At 41.6% G+C, this 17,288-nt stretch overlaps 2 protein-coding genes across 4 annotated transcripts; one reads left to right on the forward strand and one right to left on the reverse strand.

The window, feature by feature from the left end:
• Nucleotides 1-10,089: 10,089 nt before the first annotated feature.
• Nucleotides 10,090-13,379, forward strand: LOC4344063 (heat stress transcription factor B-4b-like). The gene is made up of 2 exons (NM_001403228.1): nt 10,090-10,487; nt 12,153-13,379. Exons 1-2 carry the CDS (start codon nt 10,209-10,211, stop codon nt 12,804-12,806), a joined length of 933 nt encoding a protein of 310 aa, NP_001390157.1. The 5' UTR covers nt 10,090-10,208; the 3' UTR covers nt 12,807-13,379.
• A 145-nt stretch (nt 13,380-13,524) lies between these two features.
• LOC4344064 (uncharacterized) lies at nt 13,525-16,932 on the reverse strand. 3 transcript variants are annotated; one of them, XM_015790161.3, is made up of 7 exons: nt 16,568-16,932; nt 16,294-16,383; nt 15,939-16,181; nt 15,723-15,825; nt 14,722-14,951; nt 13,942-14,154; nt 13,525-13,802 (listed from the first exon to the last, which is right to left on the reverse strand). In XM_015790161.3, the coding sequence occupies exons 1-6, from the start codon at nt 16,888-16,890 to the stop codon at nt 13,944-13,946; spliced, it is 1,200 nt and encodes a 399-aa protein (XP_015645647.1). In that variant the 5' UTR covers nt 16,891-16,932; the 3' UTR covers nt 13,525-13,802; nt 13,942-13,943. The 3 variants fall into 3 exon arrangements, with proteins under 3 accessions (XP_015645647.1, XP_025882709.1, XP_025882710.1); XM_026026924.2 differs by having other exon boundaries at nt 13,902-14,154; XM_026026925.2 differs by lacking the exons at nt 16,294-16,383; nt 16,568-16,932 and having other exon boundaries at nt 13,525-14,154; nt 15,723-15,830; nt 15,939-16,078.
• Nucleotides 16,933-17,288: the final 356 nt, after the last annotated feature.

The following is a 17,288-nucleotide window of genomic DNA, read 5'->3' on the forward strand; positions in this document are numbered from 1 at the left end:
TACTTAGGATTCCTGCTGTCCATGGTAAAAAAGTGTGTAGCAATACAGTACCGGCAGTACTCCTTTTCCCTATAAAGACAGCCTTCATCTTTCTCTACCATGCATGTCTTAACACAACATTCTTTTGGTAGATAAGTTACAATATGGAGCTCACACAGGCTTTTAGAAAACTCCTCATCTTTGGAGGGAGGGCTCTTTGGGCCTTGTGATTCTCCTTGATCCAAACTGGACCCACAGGGTTCTGAAAGCTGGCAACTTTTAATGATTCCCATTTAGCTTTTCTTCCTTTTCCCCCCCTGCCCTCTTTCACTACTACTGCCTGCTTTTATCTGTTGGAGATCTAAATCTTTGCATCAGAATCTAGCGAGACATGTGTGCCAAAGGAGCTTGCTAGGACAATCATTGCTTGCAACATTCCTCCATCACTTGGTTAATTCCCTGCATATGCAGCTATGCACTTCTCTACTGGCCTGAGCCACTTCTCTTTTTTGCTCTACAGAAGCTAGCATCCCATGTTAGTGTTCCTGCTGCCAAATATTGGCATATTTCCAGTATTGCCCTTTGGGTGCCTTTTCAGATAATAAATCAGGACTGTTTCTATTGTTGTTAATTCTTGGAAACAATTTCTATGGCTGGGAGGGAAAATGTAGACATTGAAGCATCATATCAATTAATTAGGAGTTGAAGAAATTGATAGGAAGTACGCCATGGATTACTAAAGAAGTACAAGAACTCATGTAGCTTTGTTCTTAGCAACACAAAACCACTCTTTTGGGCCTTTTTCTGGGTTATCATTTCAGTTCTTGATCTCATCCATTGACCTTGCGTATATATAGGAGTATTGGCTATCACGTGCTCCACATATGCAGATCGAGTCGATCAAGCCATATGATCTATTAGTTGGCATTGCTTTTGCTATACAAATTGATCAGTTGGAAATGCACCAGGCCTATCTATGATAACCTCAAATCATCATTAGGAGTAGTATCAGGCTATCAGCAAATATGTATATGGTTGCACTTGCGCATTGCTGCTCACGGATATGATTTGGACTTTACATGCTTAGAATAACTTAATCGCAAAATCAAAATAGTCTAGCAAATCAAGCATATGTCCGGCACTACATTCTGCATGCATAAACATGCATCAAGATGACATGAACCTGGAACTGTATGCTTAAAGGAGACAGACACATGCATTGACATTGTGAGGTACACACACATGTGCAGCTATGAGCTGACGAATCAGGCTGGAATTCAGCTTGCAGTAAATTCTGTTGCATCCTTTGGGACCAGCAGAAGATGTTGCGATTTTAAATTTCCTTAGTACTACTTGCATAAGCAGGAAAGCCTGGAACATCTGAGAGCTGTTCAGGCCCTCATTTATGTCACAGAACCTCCACCACAAAGTCACATACTCACATCTCATAGCAAGTGCAGCATTTTTATTGACTTCCCTTTTGTGATGTGTAACACATGATGTCATGAACAAATTAGTAGGAGTGCTTGAAAATTATTTCTGCCATCATCTGAATGACCCTGTTTCAGATAGGATATCACTTGCCATTTTGCTAGAACTGAAGCATATACACATGAAGCTAGCCAGGTATATATTTTATCATGTCATTAACTATAAGCTAATGAAACTCAATTATTATCAGATGATTATTTTTCTCAAACCATAGAGTTAAGTCCATGTTTGTTTGACTGGCAGTGACTGGTAGGCGTCCTTAAAGCCGAGCTTGCATAGGAGCTATCAGTAGTACTGTGTTTGATGCATGTCCTGCTTGCAACTAGAAACTAATACTATTATATATATAGTTTACTCTCTGGCTCTTGTAACTTTTTTGACCAGCAGACTGTGATTCCTCTAGGGGAAAAGGTTAGAAAGTAGCCAATGCCAAGGCAATAGCATGATTAGATTCTGTTCAAAGAGGCAGGGAAAGATCCATATATGCATATGGCTACCCCTAGCTCTCTAATGCTGTAGTACATTGCAAATTTGCAACGCATGTCGCCATAGGTGCAGTAAAAAAAAGAGACACTGTTGTGTAGTTTTTGCAATGGATGCAGACCCAGATCGGCCAAAATAGTAGACACACACATATATAACACACAAGCAAACATATGAAACTGTTATCTGTCAATCAAAGAAAGAGAAGAGAAATGGAAGAATAGAGGAGGCATCGGTGCATGTGACACCATGTGAAGCAACAGAAGACCAGGCAGTGGCAACTAGCTTGTGACCCTCTCAGAAAGAAGAGGTCATAGTATGTTCAGACTTCAGAGAGAGATAGAGAGAGAGAAAGAGGATGGCAATAGACACTGCAGTACTGCACCCCAGCCACACACAGGCCATGAAATGCTGCAGATTGGTAGCTAGGTTGCACAAGCTCAAGTTTAAATGTGTGTGTGAGAGAGAGAGAGAAAGAGAGGAGGAGAGATATATTGGAAGCTTCACGGATGTGAGTCGTCCGATCCAGTCACGTGTGCAGTGCACGAGGTTGGACGGACGCGTGCATGCCGGCCAGCCAGCCGGCCGGCCGTCCTGCAATGCTGGTGGCTAGCTATAGATATTGCAACGCCCAGGCAGAGGCAAGAACATTTACTAGTAGTAAGGCAAGAACATTTACTGAGGCTGCATGCTGCTTAGCTTCGCTAGGTCGTTTAGGTTGCTTGTCGCGCAGCTATAGCTAGCACGCATGCATGCACGGGCCGGCTGCAGAGGCAGCGGCAGGGGGGCGATCGATCGATGGCTGGCTCTGGATAGCTAGCTTGATTGTTCTAGCGCTGCTTGCTGCGCTGATGTATCAGCAGCCATATGCACCTTGGCCCGTGCAGCCGTGCAACTGCAAGCCTGCATGCGTGCGTCGTCAAAGCCGTATGACCTGGTAGCTGACACCATCCCGAAATGATGTTTCCATGCTGCCAGCTTGCTAGCTAGCTAGCGCTCCTCCATCGCAGCTGAGCAACAGGTCAGAAGGTCAAGCTGAGAGATAGACAGAAGCAAAATTTCTGGGTACTGGGTTGGCAACCATGCATGTAGAGCTTAAAATTAAATGACATGTTCAGAGGATCAGGCAAAACTTGGTATATATGGAGGGGATTGAATGAAAACCTCATAGGCCAAAAGGACTTTTAGAGTTTGTTTGGTTTGTTGCCGAAATCAACCTTACTAAACTTTTGTGCAAACCAAATGAGCCTTGTCGTTTCGCTTGAATATAAATTTTAAAACCTAATTTTGGAGTTGTCTCCATGGTTTTGTCGTCGTATTTTATTTTACAGCATTTGCTTTTGAATAGTTAAGAACACGCATATAAAAGTTTTATTTATAATAATTATTATCATTAATAAGTTGTATGAATAAGTATTTATGTATAAACAAAATGATGGGGTTGTATGTTAGGGCTTATGAATGCTCTCTTGATTCTTGATTGCATTGATGATTAATTTGATTCCATATCTACATTTGTTTCTCTTTTCAAGTATATAAGCTGTCTTTCAATGTGCATGTATTTAGATGATGCATGAAGGGTGTAGAACTAGCTAGTTGTTTCATCTAGAAGGCTCTTCTACATGATATGCATGGACACAAGATCAAGGCTTAGTTTGTCAAGGTAGAAACATCTAAATCTAGTGCTCAGAGGCACCACATACTCCTGCACCACCCATGGCAGGGACATGAGGGGGAAAGAGATGTGCATATGCACATGTGTAAGAGTCTGACAAAAGCCAGCAGGAGGCTGTAGAGGAGCTAGCTGTGGTAAATTCACATCTTTACAGCTCCTTTATATGTGCACAGACTTTAATCAGTTTTTCCCTTAATGCTCTGAGACTTCTGACCCCTCCTCCTCCCTCTCCTCTCACTCTCTATCTGAAGGGGAAAAAAAAGAAGGAAATGTTCTCTGAAAAGCTTCCTTTGTCTAGCAACTCCCCCTCTTTGGAGTGGTCTTTTTCTCCCTTTTACTTTTTCCTAACACAAAAAGCTCTTAAGCATAGAGGTGGTAAAAGAAGAATCAAGCCTCTTTTTATAATGCAACCACAGCAAAAGATCTTGTGTCTTTCTCTCCATCCATCTCCCCAGCTAAGCTCTAGTTCTAGATATTCAGTAGTGTAGTACTAGGGTACATCCAAAGGGACAAACATACATACATACATGCCTAATAAGAAACCTGGAAATGTGTACTAGCTGTGGACCTAGCTAGCTACATGCATTGGCTAAGATCTATGTACCATCACTGTACTGCACATATGTAGTGGCCTTCAAGTTTAATAATGTAAAGAACTAAGGTAGCTAGCCAGGACAACATAAACATCTAGATCTCTCTTTAATCAAGTGCATCTCTAATTAATTGTCTAATCCTCCACAAGGTTATTTGCAGGTATGTGAGTGGCAACCATGGTAAAGTCCAAGATGCAGCTGTTTTCTATGGAGCCTAGCTATGGAGCTGAGAGAAGTGATCAGGCATATACACGTTTTGGTAATTGGTGGTGGTCTCCTCTCTTCACATGACCTCTATGCATGCTGCATTGTCCTACCTGATCTACTACTCGTAGACAAACAAACAGCTACATCTTTTGCACAGTATGCCATCTTCTAGTGAGTATATCTTCCTTATTCTAGTCACCTCTGCATCTCCCCTAGCTAATTAGCAAACTACTCCTGAGTATCAATCAGTTCATTGCACGAAAACAGAGGTGTTCTTCGACATGCAAACAACAGTGGTGTCGCATGCAGCAAATTGTATGCACATAGATACATGTATATAAGCGCCACAGTATCTAGCTCTTGCATGCAATGCATGATATGATAAAGAATTAGTAGTGATTTCAGAGGAATCTCGAAATGAGAGGCACACTGTGTGGAGCACACAACATGTCTAGAGAACTGGTTTTTAACGGCATCTAGCATGCATGCATCGTGTCATCATCATCAGATAATGTGGGCCTGATCTAGAGAAGAACATGACATTCTTTTCTTGCTTCATGTCTTTCACTAGCCACACTTCCATATCACGTACATATATATCATATGATATTTGATGATCTCCATCATTTTTTTAATTTCTCTCATTATTTTATGCATATTTTTGGCAGTCAAAGATAGATCTAGACCTGGCCACAAATGCAGTGGGCCACATGTGGAGATGGAGAAAGGTCATGTGATGTACTCATAAAATGTCTACTACAAAACATATCATATTAAAGCAACTTGTCATATGTGGAACAGAATCTTCCATAATATTCAAACTCCCCAGCCAATCCACACTGCACAATGAAGCAAAAGACTTTTGCACACATGTATATATGTATGCAAGCTTCAATTTTGCACATCTATAGGCCTCAGTCCTATAGCTTGTAAGATAACTGGCTTCTTGCTAGTTTTATATGCTATGATTTATTTTTCTTCCCTTGTCTTTTTTTCTTTTCTTGTTGCATTTTGGTCCACAAGCTATGTAAACTGTAGCTGTTGCATATATGCACACACCTAGGGACAATACCAGCAGTGTGTACTGCACTAGGCCACATATATAGCTGCCCACCTGCATTGATGCATATGCAAATGTTGCTTGCAGGTTGTGGCATCTTCTTGGGTACTACCTCCGTCCCATATTACTTGTCTTTTTGAGTTTTTGTTTGTCAATGTTTGATCATTCGTCTTATTCAAAAAAAATTGGAATTATTATTTATTTTGTTTGTCATTTGCTTTATTATCAAAAGTACTTTACATATGACTTATCTTTTTTTATATTTGCACTAATTTTTCAAATAAAACGAATGGTCAAACGTTGCAAATAAAAAGTCAAAAACGTCACCTTTATGGGACGGAGGGAGTACTTGCATGCCAAAACCCTAAGCTATCTTCCTGCACATATCCATCTATCACCTGCAGGGGCAGCCCTGGGAAAAGGATGGGTCACAAAGCCTAGTTTGACTGAGCCAAATTAAGCTATTACTCCTGCTTTATTGCTAGGAACATGGAAAGGCAAAAGGAAAATGGAGAGTGGTGGTGGAGGAACTAGCTAAGTTTGTATACTCCTATATGTAATCTTTACACAAGTTACAAGTGCATTTGAACTTGAAGTACTTGATCCTAGCTACTGCATCTGCATGCTGACTAGTGACTATAGCTACTGCATCAGTATTCAGTATAGTGTGTACATGGTGCTACACACAGCTGGGACCAAAGAGGAAGGAGTGAAAAAAAAAACTTTGTTTTGTTTCTTTCAATGCTGGTTGAAAAGTTGGGGGGGAATGTTTGTTTTCTTGCACATTGATATGATATTAATGGAAGCAGCAGCCTTGCATCACACCCATGCAGCAGGCCAATGGCAGAGGAAAGGGCAATAGAAAATGATGTTGCATCAAAAGTGGATCCCTAGCTACCAGTGGCTCTGCATGGCTGCACCCACCACTCACCACCAAGTGAAGAATAACCGTAAGTACTCTCCGTCTCAAACTGTAGTAATTTTATTGTCTTAAAATATAGTTATTGTTAAGTTATGATTGGTTAGAAACGAGTAAAGAATAACTATAAGCACTCTCTCCGTCTTAAAATACAAGTATTTCTGTAGCATTTTTATCGTCTCAAAATATAGTTATTATTAAGTTATGATTGGTTAGAAACGAGTAAGTAAGTAGAGAAGTTTAATAAAAGAATAATTATAATTAGTCAAAGATGAAGAAGTTATTATGGGACCAATTTTGAACGGTAAAAAGAGTGATGGAGTGAGTAGAGTATTTACTTTCTGTGCTTTCGCTGCTCCATGGAAGTCACGGGCCTGCCTTGAAACTTGCAAGTCACCAGCAGGAGGCAGGGGCAAGGCAGGCAGGCACAAAAGTATCTTTGGTTGTTTACAACTAGACATCTGTACATGGATGTGTGCATGCACTTCCCCTGCATGCCACTACTACCAGCTAGGGATAGAGAGAACAATTTGGTCACTAAATACCATGAGGATACCGGCCGTGCAGCCTAGCACAATTACATGTGCTAGCTGCCTCTCTCTCTCTCTCTCTCTCTCTTCTCTTCCTTTCTCTGCAGTGAATCCACTGCATCACCTGCACGGCCGGATCGGATAGGCCTCGATCTCTTCTTCTTTCTTTGCATGTGTTGCGTGCTCTGCATCTGCATCTCTGCTTTTTCTCTCCTTTCCTTTTCCATTTCTTTTGTTTATGGTGATAGCTTTGTGATCTGCATGCAGGAGTGTATGCCCGTGCGATCGAGTTGGTCTCTTGTTCTTTCTATGATTCTATCTCTGCTCCTTCCTGTCAAATCGTCGCCGTACGTATTCGTGCATGTACACCCACGGTGACTTCAATTTTGGACCTATTCTGATGTTCAAAGCTAGCTTGAGCTATATCTAGCCAGATGCAGGCTTTGTTGTATTGAAAATTTGCAATCGATTTATAAAGAAATGTATCACTAGCTTAACTTACCTCCCACTTGTAATCAATAGTAATAACTTTGTAATTGATTAGTTACCTTTTGTTATGGTATATATGTATATTAATTATCATCAGTATATACACAGGATATTCCTTTCATGCTTTCTTTCATTAAAAAGAAACAGATAAAGCTACACAGCACTAGATCTGTCAACATCTTGTCCATGCTACATTCTATTTTATTGATTATTCTCCCACCATGCAAATATCTGTATTGTCTGCTTGTGTCACCAATACTATATATGCTAATTCGATCATGATTGAAGAGAACAATATTAGCTATATATCTGTGGTGGAGTTTCACTGTAAAAGGGTAGCAATAACTAAGAAGTACTATATTCTCAATATTTGGAAAAAAATAGCTAGTATGAACAAAAGCAAGTTAAACACACCAAATGAGAGGTTGTCAGTTGTCACGTACACAACACTGAGTTGGCCAATATGAGCAAGGAGAAATTAATTGTATGATGATATACCGTGGCGAGATATATATTTCTTGTCTAGATTCATTAACACCTATATGAATGTGGGCAATGCTAAAAAGTCTTATAACCTGAAACGGAAGTAGTACCTTTCAGTGCTTTATACCTCTAATATGTATCTTAGCGAGGACCGTAAAATCACTCATAAATAAAATATTATCGGGTAAGAGATAACAGTATATATAGTGTGTATGTTGGCGGAGCTACAACATAATAAAGGGGTTCCACTTGCTTAATTTACTCTGGTTTGAATCGAATTTAGCTTGATATGGGTGACTAAGTTTAAACTGACGGGGTATATATATGGTGAAAATATATAAACTATAGCTATTTTTTTAACCGGGTTCGTGGGCACCCTCCTAGCTATACATAGCTCTGCCCCTGCGTATGTAGAAAAAGTAATGTACAATTGCGGTGGAAATATAATTAGGATCGAAATGGTAGGGACCAAAGAGACGGTGTAACTGGAGGGGGAAGAAGATCACACCAATGGATCAAAAGGTGCAATATATGGGCTCCTTTGGTAGGGATCAACATGCCCCATCTTCATACTTTTAACAGATACCAAATGGTTGCATTTTGAGTGTACAACATCCCTAGCCCAACATTGAACCCTAACTCCGCAATCCACTAGATTTATGAGCTCGCGGAAGTTCACCGGAGATGGATCGAGCAGGAATGTCATTGGAACTCGAATCATGAATCAGATCCGACAGTCAAGAAGTTGCAGGAATTGGCCACAAATTATTGTTTTATCAAATATCATTTAGCAAATCCGTATACTTCATATTTCATATGACATATGGTATATGGTTTGTTTTTTTTAAAAAAAGGAAAAAAAACAGCTGCCCAAAGATTACCTCCATCGAACTATTTTTTTTCATGAACGGACACCAGACGTGCTAATTTCATTGAATACAGTAGAAAAAAAGTTTATTTAATTACAAGTGTGAAAGTAAATATAATGTTAGGTTAGGGTGCTTAAGGTAGAAACTCCGTTAACCGCTTTGCTCCTGCTAAGACCCAAATTATGCTCTCCTTCTTCACCTTTGAACTAACGAAAGCACACTACAAATTGATCCATGATGTTCATTAGTTAGAAATCACATGGTTTAATCGAGGTCTCTCTTCTCCAAACAACACTCAATTTCTCAGAGATGCACTTGATAGTGCAGTGGCAAGGGATGTATGGTTTCAATCTCGAGGACATGTGTTCAATCCCCAACACGCTTATAATTTCTTCTTAAATATTTGGAGGAATGTCTCTCCCTTTAAATATTACTCCAGAGTTACTATATATTTGGAGTATGTCCAGATTCATACTCAAAAGTTACTATATTTTTGGACAGAGGTAGTAACTCAATATTTAGAGGAATGTCTCTCCCTTCAAATATTGTTTTTCTTTTAACACTCAATCTCTCTCTCCCCCTCTTAACTCAACACGTACTAACTCAACCCCATGACCATGCCCTAAACGGCCAATTAAGCATGGGATTACCACAATGCTAAGTGCCAAAAGAAGCTCCTCGCTCCTACTCCAGCTGCGTCCTTCTCCCCAACACCTAAGCTAAGGCCCCGTTTAGTTCCCCAAAAATTTTTCCCAGAAACATCACGTCAAATCTTTGAACGTACGCATGGAAAATTAAATATAAATTAAAAGAAAATCTAATTGCACAGTTAGGAGGGAAATCGCGAGACGAATCTTTTGAGTCTAATTAGTCCATGATTAGCCATAAGTGCTACAGTAACCCACATGTGCTAATGACGGATTAATTAGGCTCACAAGATTCATCTCGCGGTTTCCATACGAGTTTTGAAATTAGTTTTTTCATTCGTGTCCGAAAACCCCTTCTGACATTCGGTCAAACATCCGATATGACACCCAAAAATTTCCATTTCGCGAACTAAACAGGCCCTAATAAGCTAAGCTATACCACCATAGCACTTTGAACCGCCCTCACACACCCTGCACCCACTGCTCCTTGCACAGATTTCCATGCACATGCATCTATAATCATGAGAGAGAGAGAGAGAGAGATGCAACAGACACACACCACCACCACTCTCTTCTCTACTACACTCCCCCTAGAGCTCATGAGAGAGAGGTCCAGGCAGCTGAGCTGAGAGAGAGTACGTGAGCCCACACGAGAATATTTGAAGCGCGGGGTTCGTGGTGTGTGCGTGTGCGTCTCTCTCTGTCTCACTCTCTGTGTGAGTGCGAGACAGTGAGACACTGCAGCCTTTCTCCTCTCCCCTTCTTCTTCCTCCTCTTCTAGCTATGGCTTTCTTGGTGGAGAGGTGCGGGGAGATGGTGGTGTCGATGGAGATGGGGCCGCACGGCGGCGGCGGCGCGGCGGCGGGGAAGCCGGTGCCGGCGCCGTTCCTGACGAAGACGTACCAGCTGGTGGACGACCCCTGCACCGACCACATCGTGTCGTGGGGCGAGGACGACACCACCTTCGTCGTGTGGCGGCCGCCGGAGTTCGCCCGCGACCTCCTCCCCAACTACTTCAAGCACAACAACTTCTCCAGCTTCGTCAGGCAGCTCAACACCTATGTAAGCTGCTGCTACCATTGCACATTTTTGCCACATATATATTGTTGCTCTATAAGAATCCGTAATTTTCATGTCGGTCAAAAACATGACGGTGGTTGTGCATAGCCGCCAAAAAAACATGTATATGCTTGGTAGCTGGTTAGAACCGCCAATAATATATATGAACTTGGCGGCTGTTTTTTTTGGCCGCCAAGAAAATTGCGGGTTCTTGTAGTGTCTTGATTTCTTTGCTTGTTCTTGAATCGATCTATAGCTAGCTATACATACATATATCAGTTGGTTTTCTAGCTGCTATAGTTTCTTGCTTTGGTTTTAATTTGATGTAGAGGTTTGGTCAGTCAGTGCATGGGGGATGCTGGCATGCATGGACTATGGTTTAATGTTCTTGTTGTTTTGATGGGTGATTTGGTGTGTATGTGGTGGTTAGCAAGCTTGTTTCCTAGAATGTGACAGGGTTTTGGAAAAGTTTTTGTTCATCGATCTTTTGTTTTGTACCAGATTTTTGTTGCACGCTGGAAAGGCATTGCTGTTTGAGTGCGACCTTCCAACGAGCTGATTAATCTCTTTTGCTTGTTTTTTTCAAAAATATATTTCTTGCTTCTGATGAAAAGATAGAGTAGAGCTGGGGGTATATTAATTCGTGCTGATGATTAATCTCATCTACTGTTTTTCTTGTCTGTTTAGCCTGGTTAACATGAGGGAGATTTAAATTTTTTTTGTGCCTCTTTTACTGAACATTATCTGATGCACATTAATTAGTTTCTCTCAATGGTGAAGTGAGGAGCAGCATGAGAGTACGTGCTGACTGTTTGCTGATCTTCTCTTTCTTCTTCTGAACCACTATAAGTTGATGACTGTGTTGTACATTCACTTCTTACCCTACTTGCTCCAGCACCACTGTTCTACCTTCCCTAATTAATGTACTTCGCTAGTACTTCCTCTAATCTTCCCTTTGCCTCTTGAGTCTTGACCAAAATCAAAGTGCACAAATTAAATGTGCAAGCACAGTAAGCAGTGGATTAGTATTTATTAGTACGTAGTCGCCGTAGTAGTAGTTAATTCTAGCTCCATGAATAATCCATTTACATGTATTTATAGTTTGTTCTATCCTCCTCATCTTTAGAGAATTAGCAGTGCACTATCCACTCCCAATCATTGGGAAAAGTTTGACACAATAAACAGAGATGCATATATGTACCTTGGTATTCTGTGCCAAGTATATACTCCACCATTCATATTAGCACCACTTGACATGACTAGCAACAATATTGAACATCAGTTACCATATACTCCTACATAGTACTGCCTTCATTTTACAAAGATTTCATCTCTGCCTATCTTTTTTTTATGGAGGTAGTAGTATATTTTGCCATTTGCCAATTCTTCTTTTCTCTCTCTCTCTCTCTTTTTTTTGTGATTGCTAGCTCCATTGGTTGTGTGATTGCTTAGTTTTTTTAGTTATTAGCTACTAATACAATCACATATTAATCATCTTGTTGATTTTTTTTCTAAAATTTTATAACCATTTAGATGACATGCAAACGATTAGGAGATATCCTCTCGAGTGTTCATAATCCTTTCCCTAATAGCTAATACTAAGTATGTATGTTTAACTTTGGGCATTAATTAATTGGTGTTATGAACTTATGATGATGTTAATTGCAGGGTTTCAGGAAGATAGTAGCTGACAGGTGGGAGTTCGCCAACGAGTTCTTCAGGAAGGGAGCCAAGCACCTCCTCGCCGAGATTCACCGGCGGAAGTCGTCGCAGCCGCCGCCGCCGCCGATGCCGCACCAACCCTACCACCACCACCACCACCTCAATCCCTTCTCGCTGCCGCCGCCGCCGCCGGCGTACCACCACCACCATCTAATCCAAGAAGAGCCCGCCACGACGGCGCACTGTACTGTCGCCGGAGACGGCGGCGAAGGCGGGGACTTCCTGGCGGCGCTGTCGGAGGACAACCGGCAGCTGCGGCGGCGCAACTCGCTGCTGCTGTCGGAGCTGGCGCACATGAAGAAGCTCTACAACGACATCATCTACTTCCTCCAGAACCACGTCGCGCCGGTCACCACCACCACCACCACCCCCTCGTCGACGGCCATGGCGGCGGCGCAACACCACCTTCCAGCCGCCGCCTCCTGCAGGCTGATGGAGCTCGACTCCCCCGATCACTCGCCGCCGCCGCCGCCGCCCAAGACTCCAGCAACCGACGGCGGCGACACGGTGAAGCTGTTCGGCGTGTCGCTGCACGGCAGGAAGAAGCGGGCGCACCGGGACGACGACGACGGCGTCCATGACCAGGGAAGCGAGGTGTGAGCGAGCTTTGCAGCCGCCATGCTTGCTCGATCTCGTGTACATATAGAGAAGAGAGGATGATGATGAGCTAGCTCGATCGATCAGCTCAGCTCATGCTGCTGCTTGATTTCTTGAGGAGGATGACGACGACGACGACGATTGATTTGCGCAAGGGTGCAGGTGTTAATTAGTTTGTTAATTAGTCTTTGAGATGAGATGACAAGAGTTGATTAGCGTTAAGGTAGGAGTAGCTAGCTAGGAGGTAATTAGGATCAATCAAATCAATTAGTAGCTAGCTGCTACTGCTAGTGCTTAATTGCACTTAGGTAGCTCTTGTTTTGTTCTTGCTTATTTTGATCTTGCCATGCATCATGCATGCCATGCATCATGTGAGAGAGTACTGATCACCTTTCATGCTGGTGAAGAGTGATGATCAGATGAGGAACTAGCTTAATTAGCTAGCTAAGTGGATGTTAAATGGTACTAATGAAGTCCAAGGCATCTAAGTTTTTGCACCTTAATCATGCACCTGTTTAATTATCACATGTATGTGCATTGCATTTGGCAAAAAAAAAAAACTTTTGCATGCAAATATACACCTACGGTTGCACATTTCTGCTGTACCTTGCATATTTCTGCTGTACTGACATGCAGTACATCTGCAACAAGCGTGCACTGTAGATGGTATGTATATTTGCCTTTTCATCTGCAAGAGGTTAAACATAATCCAACTTCCAGATTTTCTCCAAAAAGGAATCAATTTCCAGATTGACAAATTAATTACAGATGTATTCACCATTAGCTGATAGGTAATTGCCTATTACATATACACTACAATTTGGTTTAAATCAAAACCACGATGAAGTTACATCACACACCAGCATATATAGTCTCTTCCCAGGTGTATCAAAGAAAAAAGAGAGAGGAACAAATTGAACATCTCTTGTCTGAAGAAAGGAAACATGCATGCTTCCCCTTGTTCTGTCGGTTGACTTGAGTGTCCTAGCTTGAGTGTAACTTCAGATCAGAAGTAAAACTTTTTAATCATATATATTCATATGACAGTATTATACTATTATCTATGCAAAACCATTAGTGATAGTTTGCGAGCTGTACTTCATATGCAATGGAAGGTCAAATACGGTCAAATACGAACCATCAGCCATCTGTATAAACTGCTTCTTCCCAGACTTTGGTGTTCTTTTTAGGGTCATCGCAAAGAGAAAGGTCATTATCGAATTCTTTCATGGTCTTCACAAACTTCCTTGCTCCTTGCATGATTAACCTTTCGACCATGAACAGCTGATAGTTGTTATCGATTACTGGCTCCAATATGCTGCTGAAGTTTGATGAGTATGCTAACTTGTATCTGTATCCACGCCAAAGAAAACGAATAGAAATCTTAGCCAGCTTGTGTCATGAAATTATAAGCATTCAATGGTATGACATTGCACTGCTGGTCATGTACATATTATTTGTTTTTTTCTATTGGTAAGCCATGGTGTGATAAATAAAAAAAATGAATATACCAAACAAAATAAATATTCCAGAATGACAAAGTGCATTAGTACTGCAGCAACTAGTCGAGTTTCTTAAGAATGGGATGTTTTTGAAGTATTCCCTCCGTTTCACAATGTAAGTTATTCTAGCATTTTCCACATTCATATTGATGTTAATGAATCTAAACATATATATCTATCTAGGTTTATTAACATCAATATGAATGTGGGAAATGCTAGAATGACTTACATTGTGAAACGGAGGAAGTAATTGATAACAGAAGAAGACAAACCATGTGCCGTGGTAAATCCATGAGAACACGAATCGCTAAAGTCACATCTAAATTGATTGCAGAAACCAAATGCAAATGTAAATCGTGCCTGAGATCCTAATGCTGGTGAGTCAAGAAGAGCAGCTGACACAATGTGTTGATTACCTGTCTGATAGAGGTGAAAAGAAGCCTGGTGTCCTTTCATTTGAAGCAATGAAAAGAGTACGGCCTCGCGGAATCCACTTTGCAATTCTTCTTTTGATGTTCTCAGGATGGGTATCTCTGTCCAGATGAGGATGAAGGCTTCGCTCAACACCAAATCGATCTTTCCTATTCTTCAGTAGATCACCCCGTCTTACATGAATAGCATCGTAGTCACCAAGTATCACTTTAATCTAAAGAAAGCACACTGATTTAGATGGGAGAAAGCAGAGTAACATACTATGCTGTACTAATACGTGGATGTCACTTAACATAAACAAACAGTAGTACAGTACAAATGATTTATATACAGGATATATTATGATGTTCTGCCTGACCAAACCTAGAAAGACAAAAGCTTTGCAATTTTGTCCTACCAAAAAATCTTTTCGGAAAGTAATCCAATAACCTCAATAGGTCCCAAAGCTCTTTTTTAGATGCAAAGCTAGCATATGAACAATTACATAGGCACATAGGGTAAATAGAGTGGTACCATGGCCCACGGTATTCCAGAACAACCATGACAAACATGAAATTCTCAATGAAGGAGTGGAGTAATAAAACATAATCCCATGGCAGCATGAGGCAATAATTCACCATTTGCCGGTGAATTTTAACTTTCAACAAGCAGATGCCCGCTGCTACAGTGCTACACATCTTATGTCGCACGCAATGCTGACAAAAATGACAGCTACGAGATTTATTTACAGTGGGACATCAATGTTAGTCCTTTTAAGTGGGGAACTAACATTAGGCACACTAAAGCCACATTCTTAGGATTTTGAATTTTATGTTATATAGTTCTACTCGGCAAATTTCCATGAGCAATTCGATATAAACAGAAATGAACAATATTATTAACTTGGTGCTAAGCAATCTGGTGCAAAACAAGATATCATTTTCAGCCGATTGGAGCAACCAATTTCAATTAAATTGAGCAAGGAGGCAAACTTATGGAAATATACCTTGTTTGCTGCATCCCTCAGTTTTCTTGCTGGCATAGATGGCAGAAAATTGTATGGTAACATCACAGAGCTACGCTTGGTCCGATCCTTGCACTCCATAAACCTGAACTGTAATGATGATTAAGGTCTATACCAGAATTCTAGTCATGGTGTATAGGTTCAATTCGGTGTGATCTTGAAGGCTTAAGGCTATTCTTTAAGAGCTAGCATTCTTACCAAGCAAGAGGACTTGCGGTGCGGTTTATGAGGAATGCCTTTGAGTAAAGTGTGTTTTCTTTGAGTTCTTGTCTGCTAACTCCTTGTGCATGTGCTACATCTCCTTCCTCTCCTAGCTTCGTACTTCTTGATACTATAGCATACCATGATTGTGGATTGTCCAAAACAACAGGAACAGTTCTTGATATGAGGTCTATGTCATACAAAGATTCCATCGCACATGAACTTGTTTCCCACCTGCCACTGCCAAAACATTGAGTTGGTGAGTTTCAATTCTAGCACGATTTCAGGAAAACAGAATGATACAGGAAGATATATAATCACATAGAAGTAGGTGGTTAACAAGAAGCCAAACCTTTTATTGGAAGTCGCATCGCTTTGATTAATAATCCCCCTTGTATTGTGCACTGAATTAAGGCACAACCTTGAAGGCATCACAAATATTCTGCCACAACAACAAAAACTAATTCATACATATCCACATTATTATATCACATCATCCCACATTACATTCTTTGGCTCTTTGCAACAATTTCCATCCTCCTAAGTGGGAATATTACGGATTAACAGCCCAGACAGATCAATGCAGGTACGAATCAAAATCTATACACGTGCCAAACCATGGTTACCTGTCAAGAAACAGGGCCTCCTCGAGGGCGCAGCGGAGGCTGGACTCCTGGTGGCCGAGGCCGGCGCAGGAGGCGCAGTGCTTGCCGGGGCAGTCGATGGCGGCGCCCCAGTAGAGGTAGCTGCGGCTGCTCTCCCTCTTGTCGACGCCCCTGACCTGGAACCCGAGGTAGGACAGCGAGTCGGTGAAGGACAGCACGCACAGGATGGACAGCACCGACGCCGTCGTCACGGCGGCCAGCAGGGCGCCCTTCGGCGGCAGCGGCAGCGCCATCCGCTGCCTGCCGCCGCCGCCGCCGGCGGTGATCCGGTAGGGGATCGCCATGGGAGAGGAGGAGGCGAAGGTGGTGGGGGAAATGTTTATTCTGGTTTTTCTTGAGATTAGAGGAGAAGGTTAAGTAAGGGATCTGATTATATGGGCCTTATTGGGCTGTTAATTGTTTGCGAGGCCTTGTTTTGTTGGGCCTCCATTGAGTGAAATCCAGACTATGGATAGGCTGGATTTCGGCCCATGCGAGTGAGTTGGGCCCAATAGGACTGTAATCTCGCTCTTTTACTGGCTAACGGGCCTTAAATTTTGCTTGGCGTAGGCTGAGTTTGGAAGAGCATTTGGGCTTAGCAACTTAGCGGCATGTAAAACGAGATAAACCATTAGCACATGGTAATTTGAGTATTAATTATTTTAAACTTAATAATAAATTAATATTTTTTTAAGAAACTTCT

The sequence above is a fragment of the Oryza sativa genome, chromosome 7, assembly GCF_034140825.1.
Source record: "Oryza sativa Japonica Group chromosome 7, ASM3414082v1".
NCBI lineage: Eukaryota > Viridiplantae > Streptophyta > Magnoliopsida > Poales > Poaceae > Oryza > Oryza sativa.

Bases quoted from the DNA above. Each gene is read 5' to 3' on its own strand.
- LOC4344064 (XM_015790161.3), bottom strand. From the start codon at position 16,890: ATGGCGATCCCCTACCGGATCACCGCCGGCGGCGGCGGCGGCAGGCAG. The intron at 16,182-16,293 runs GTTTGGCTTCTT...ATGTTTTGGCAG, and splicing joins GATGCGACTTCCAATAAAAG to TGGCAGGTGGGAAACAAGTT. The intron at 14,952-15,722 runs GTATATTTCCAT...TGCTTTCTTTAG, and splicing joins TGAGGGATGCAGCAAACAAG to ATTAAAGTGATACTTGGTGA.
- LOC4344063 (NM_001403228.1), top strand. From the start codon at position 10,209: ATGGCTTTCTTGGTGGAGAGGTGCGGGGAGATGGTGGTGTCGATGGAG. The intron at 10,488-12,152 runs GTAAGCTGCTGC...TGTTAATTGCAG, and splicing joins TCAGGCAGCTCAACACCTAT to GGTTTCAGGAAGATAGTAGC.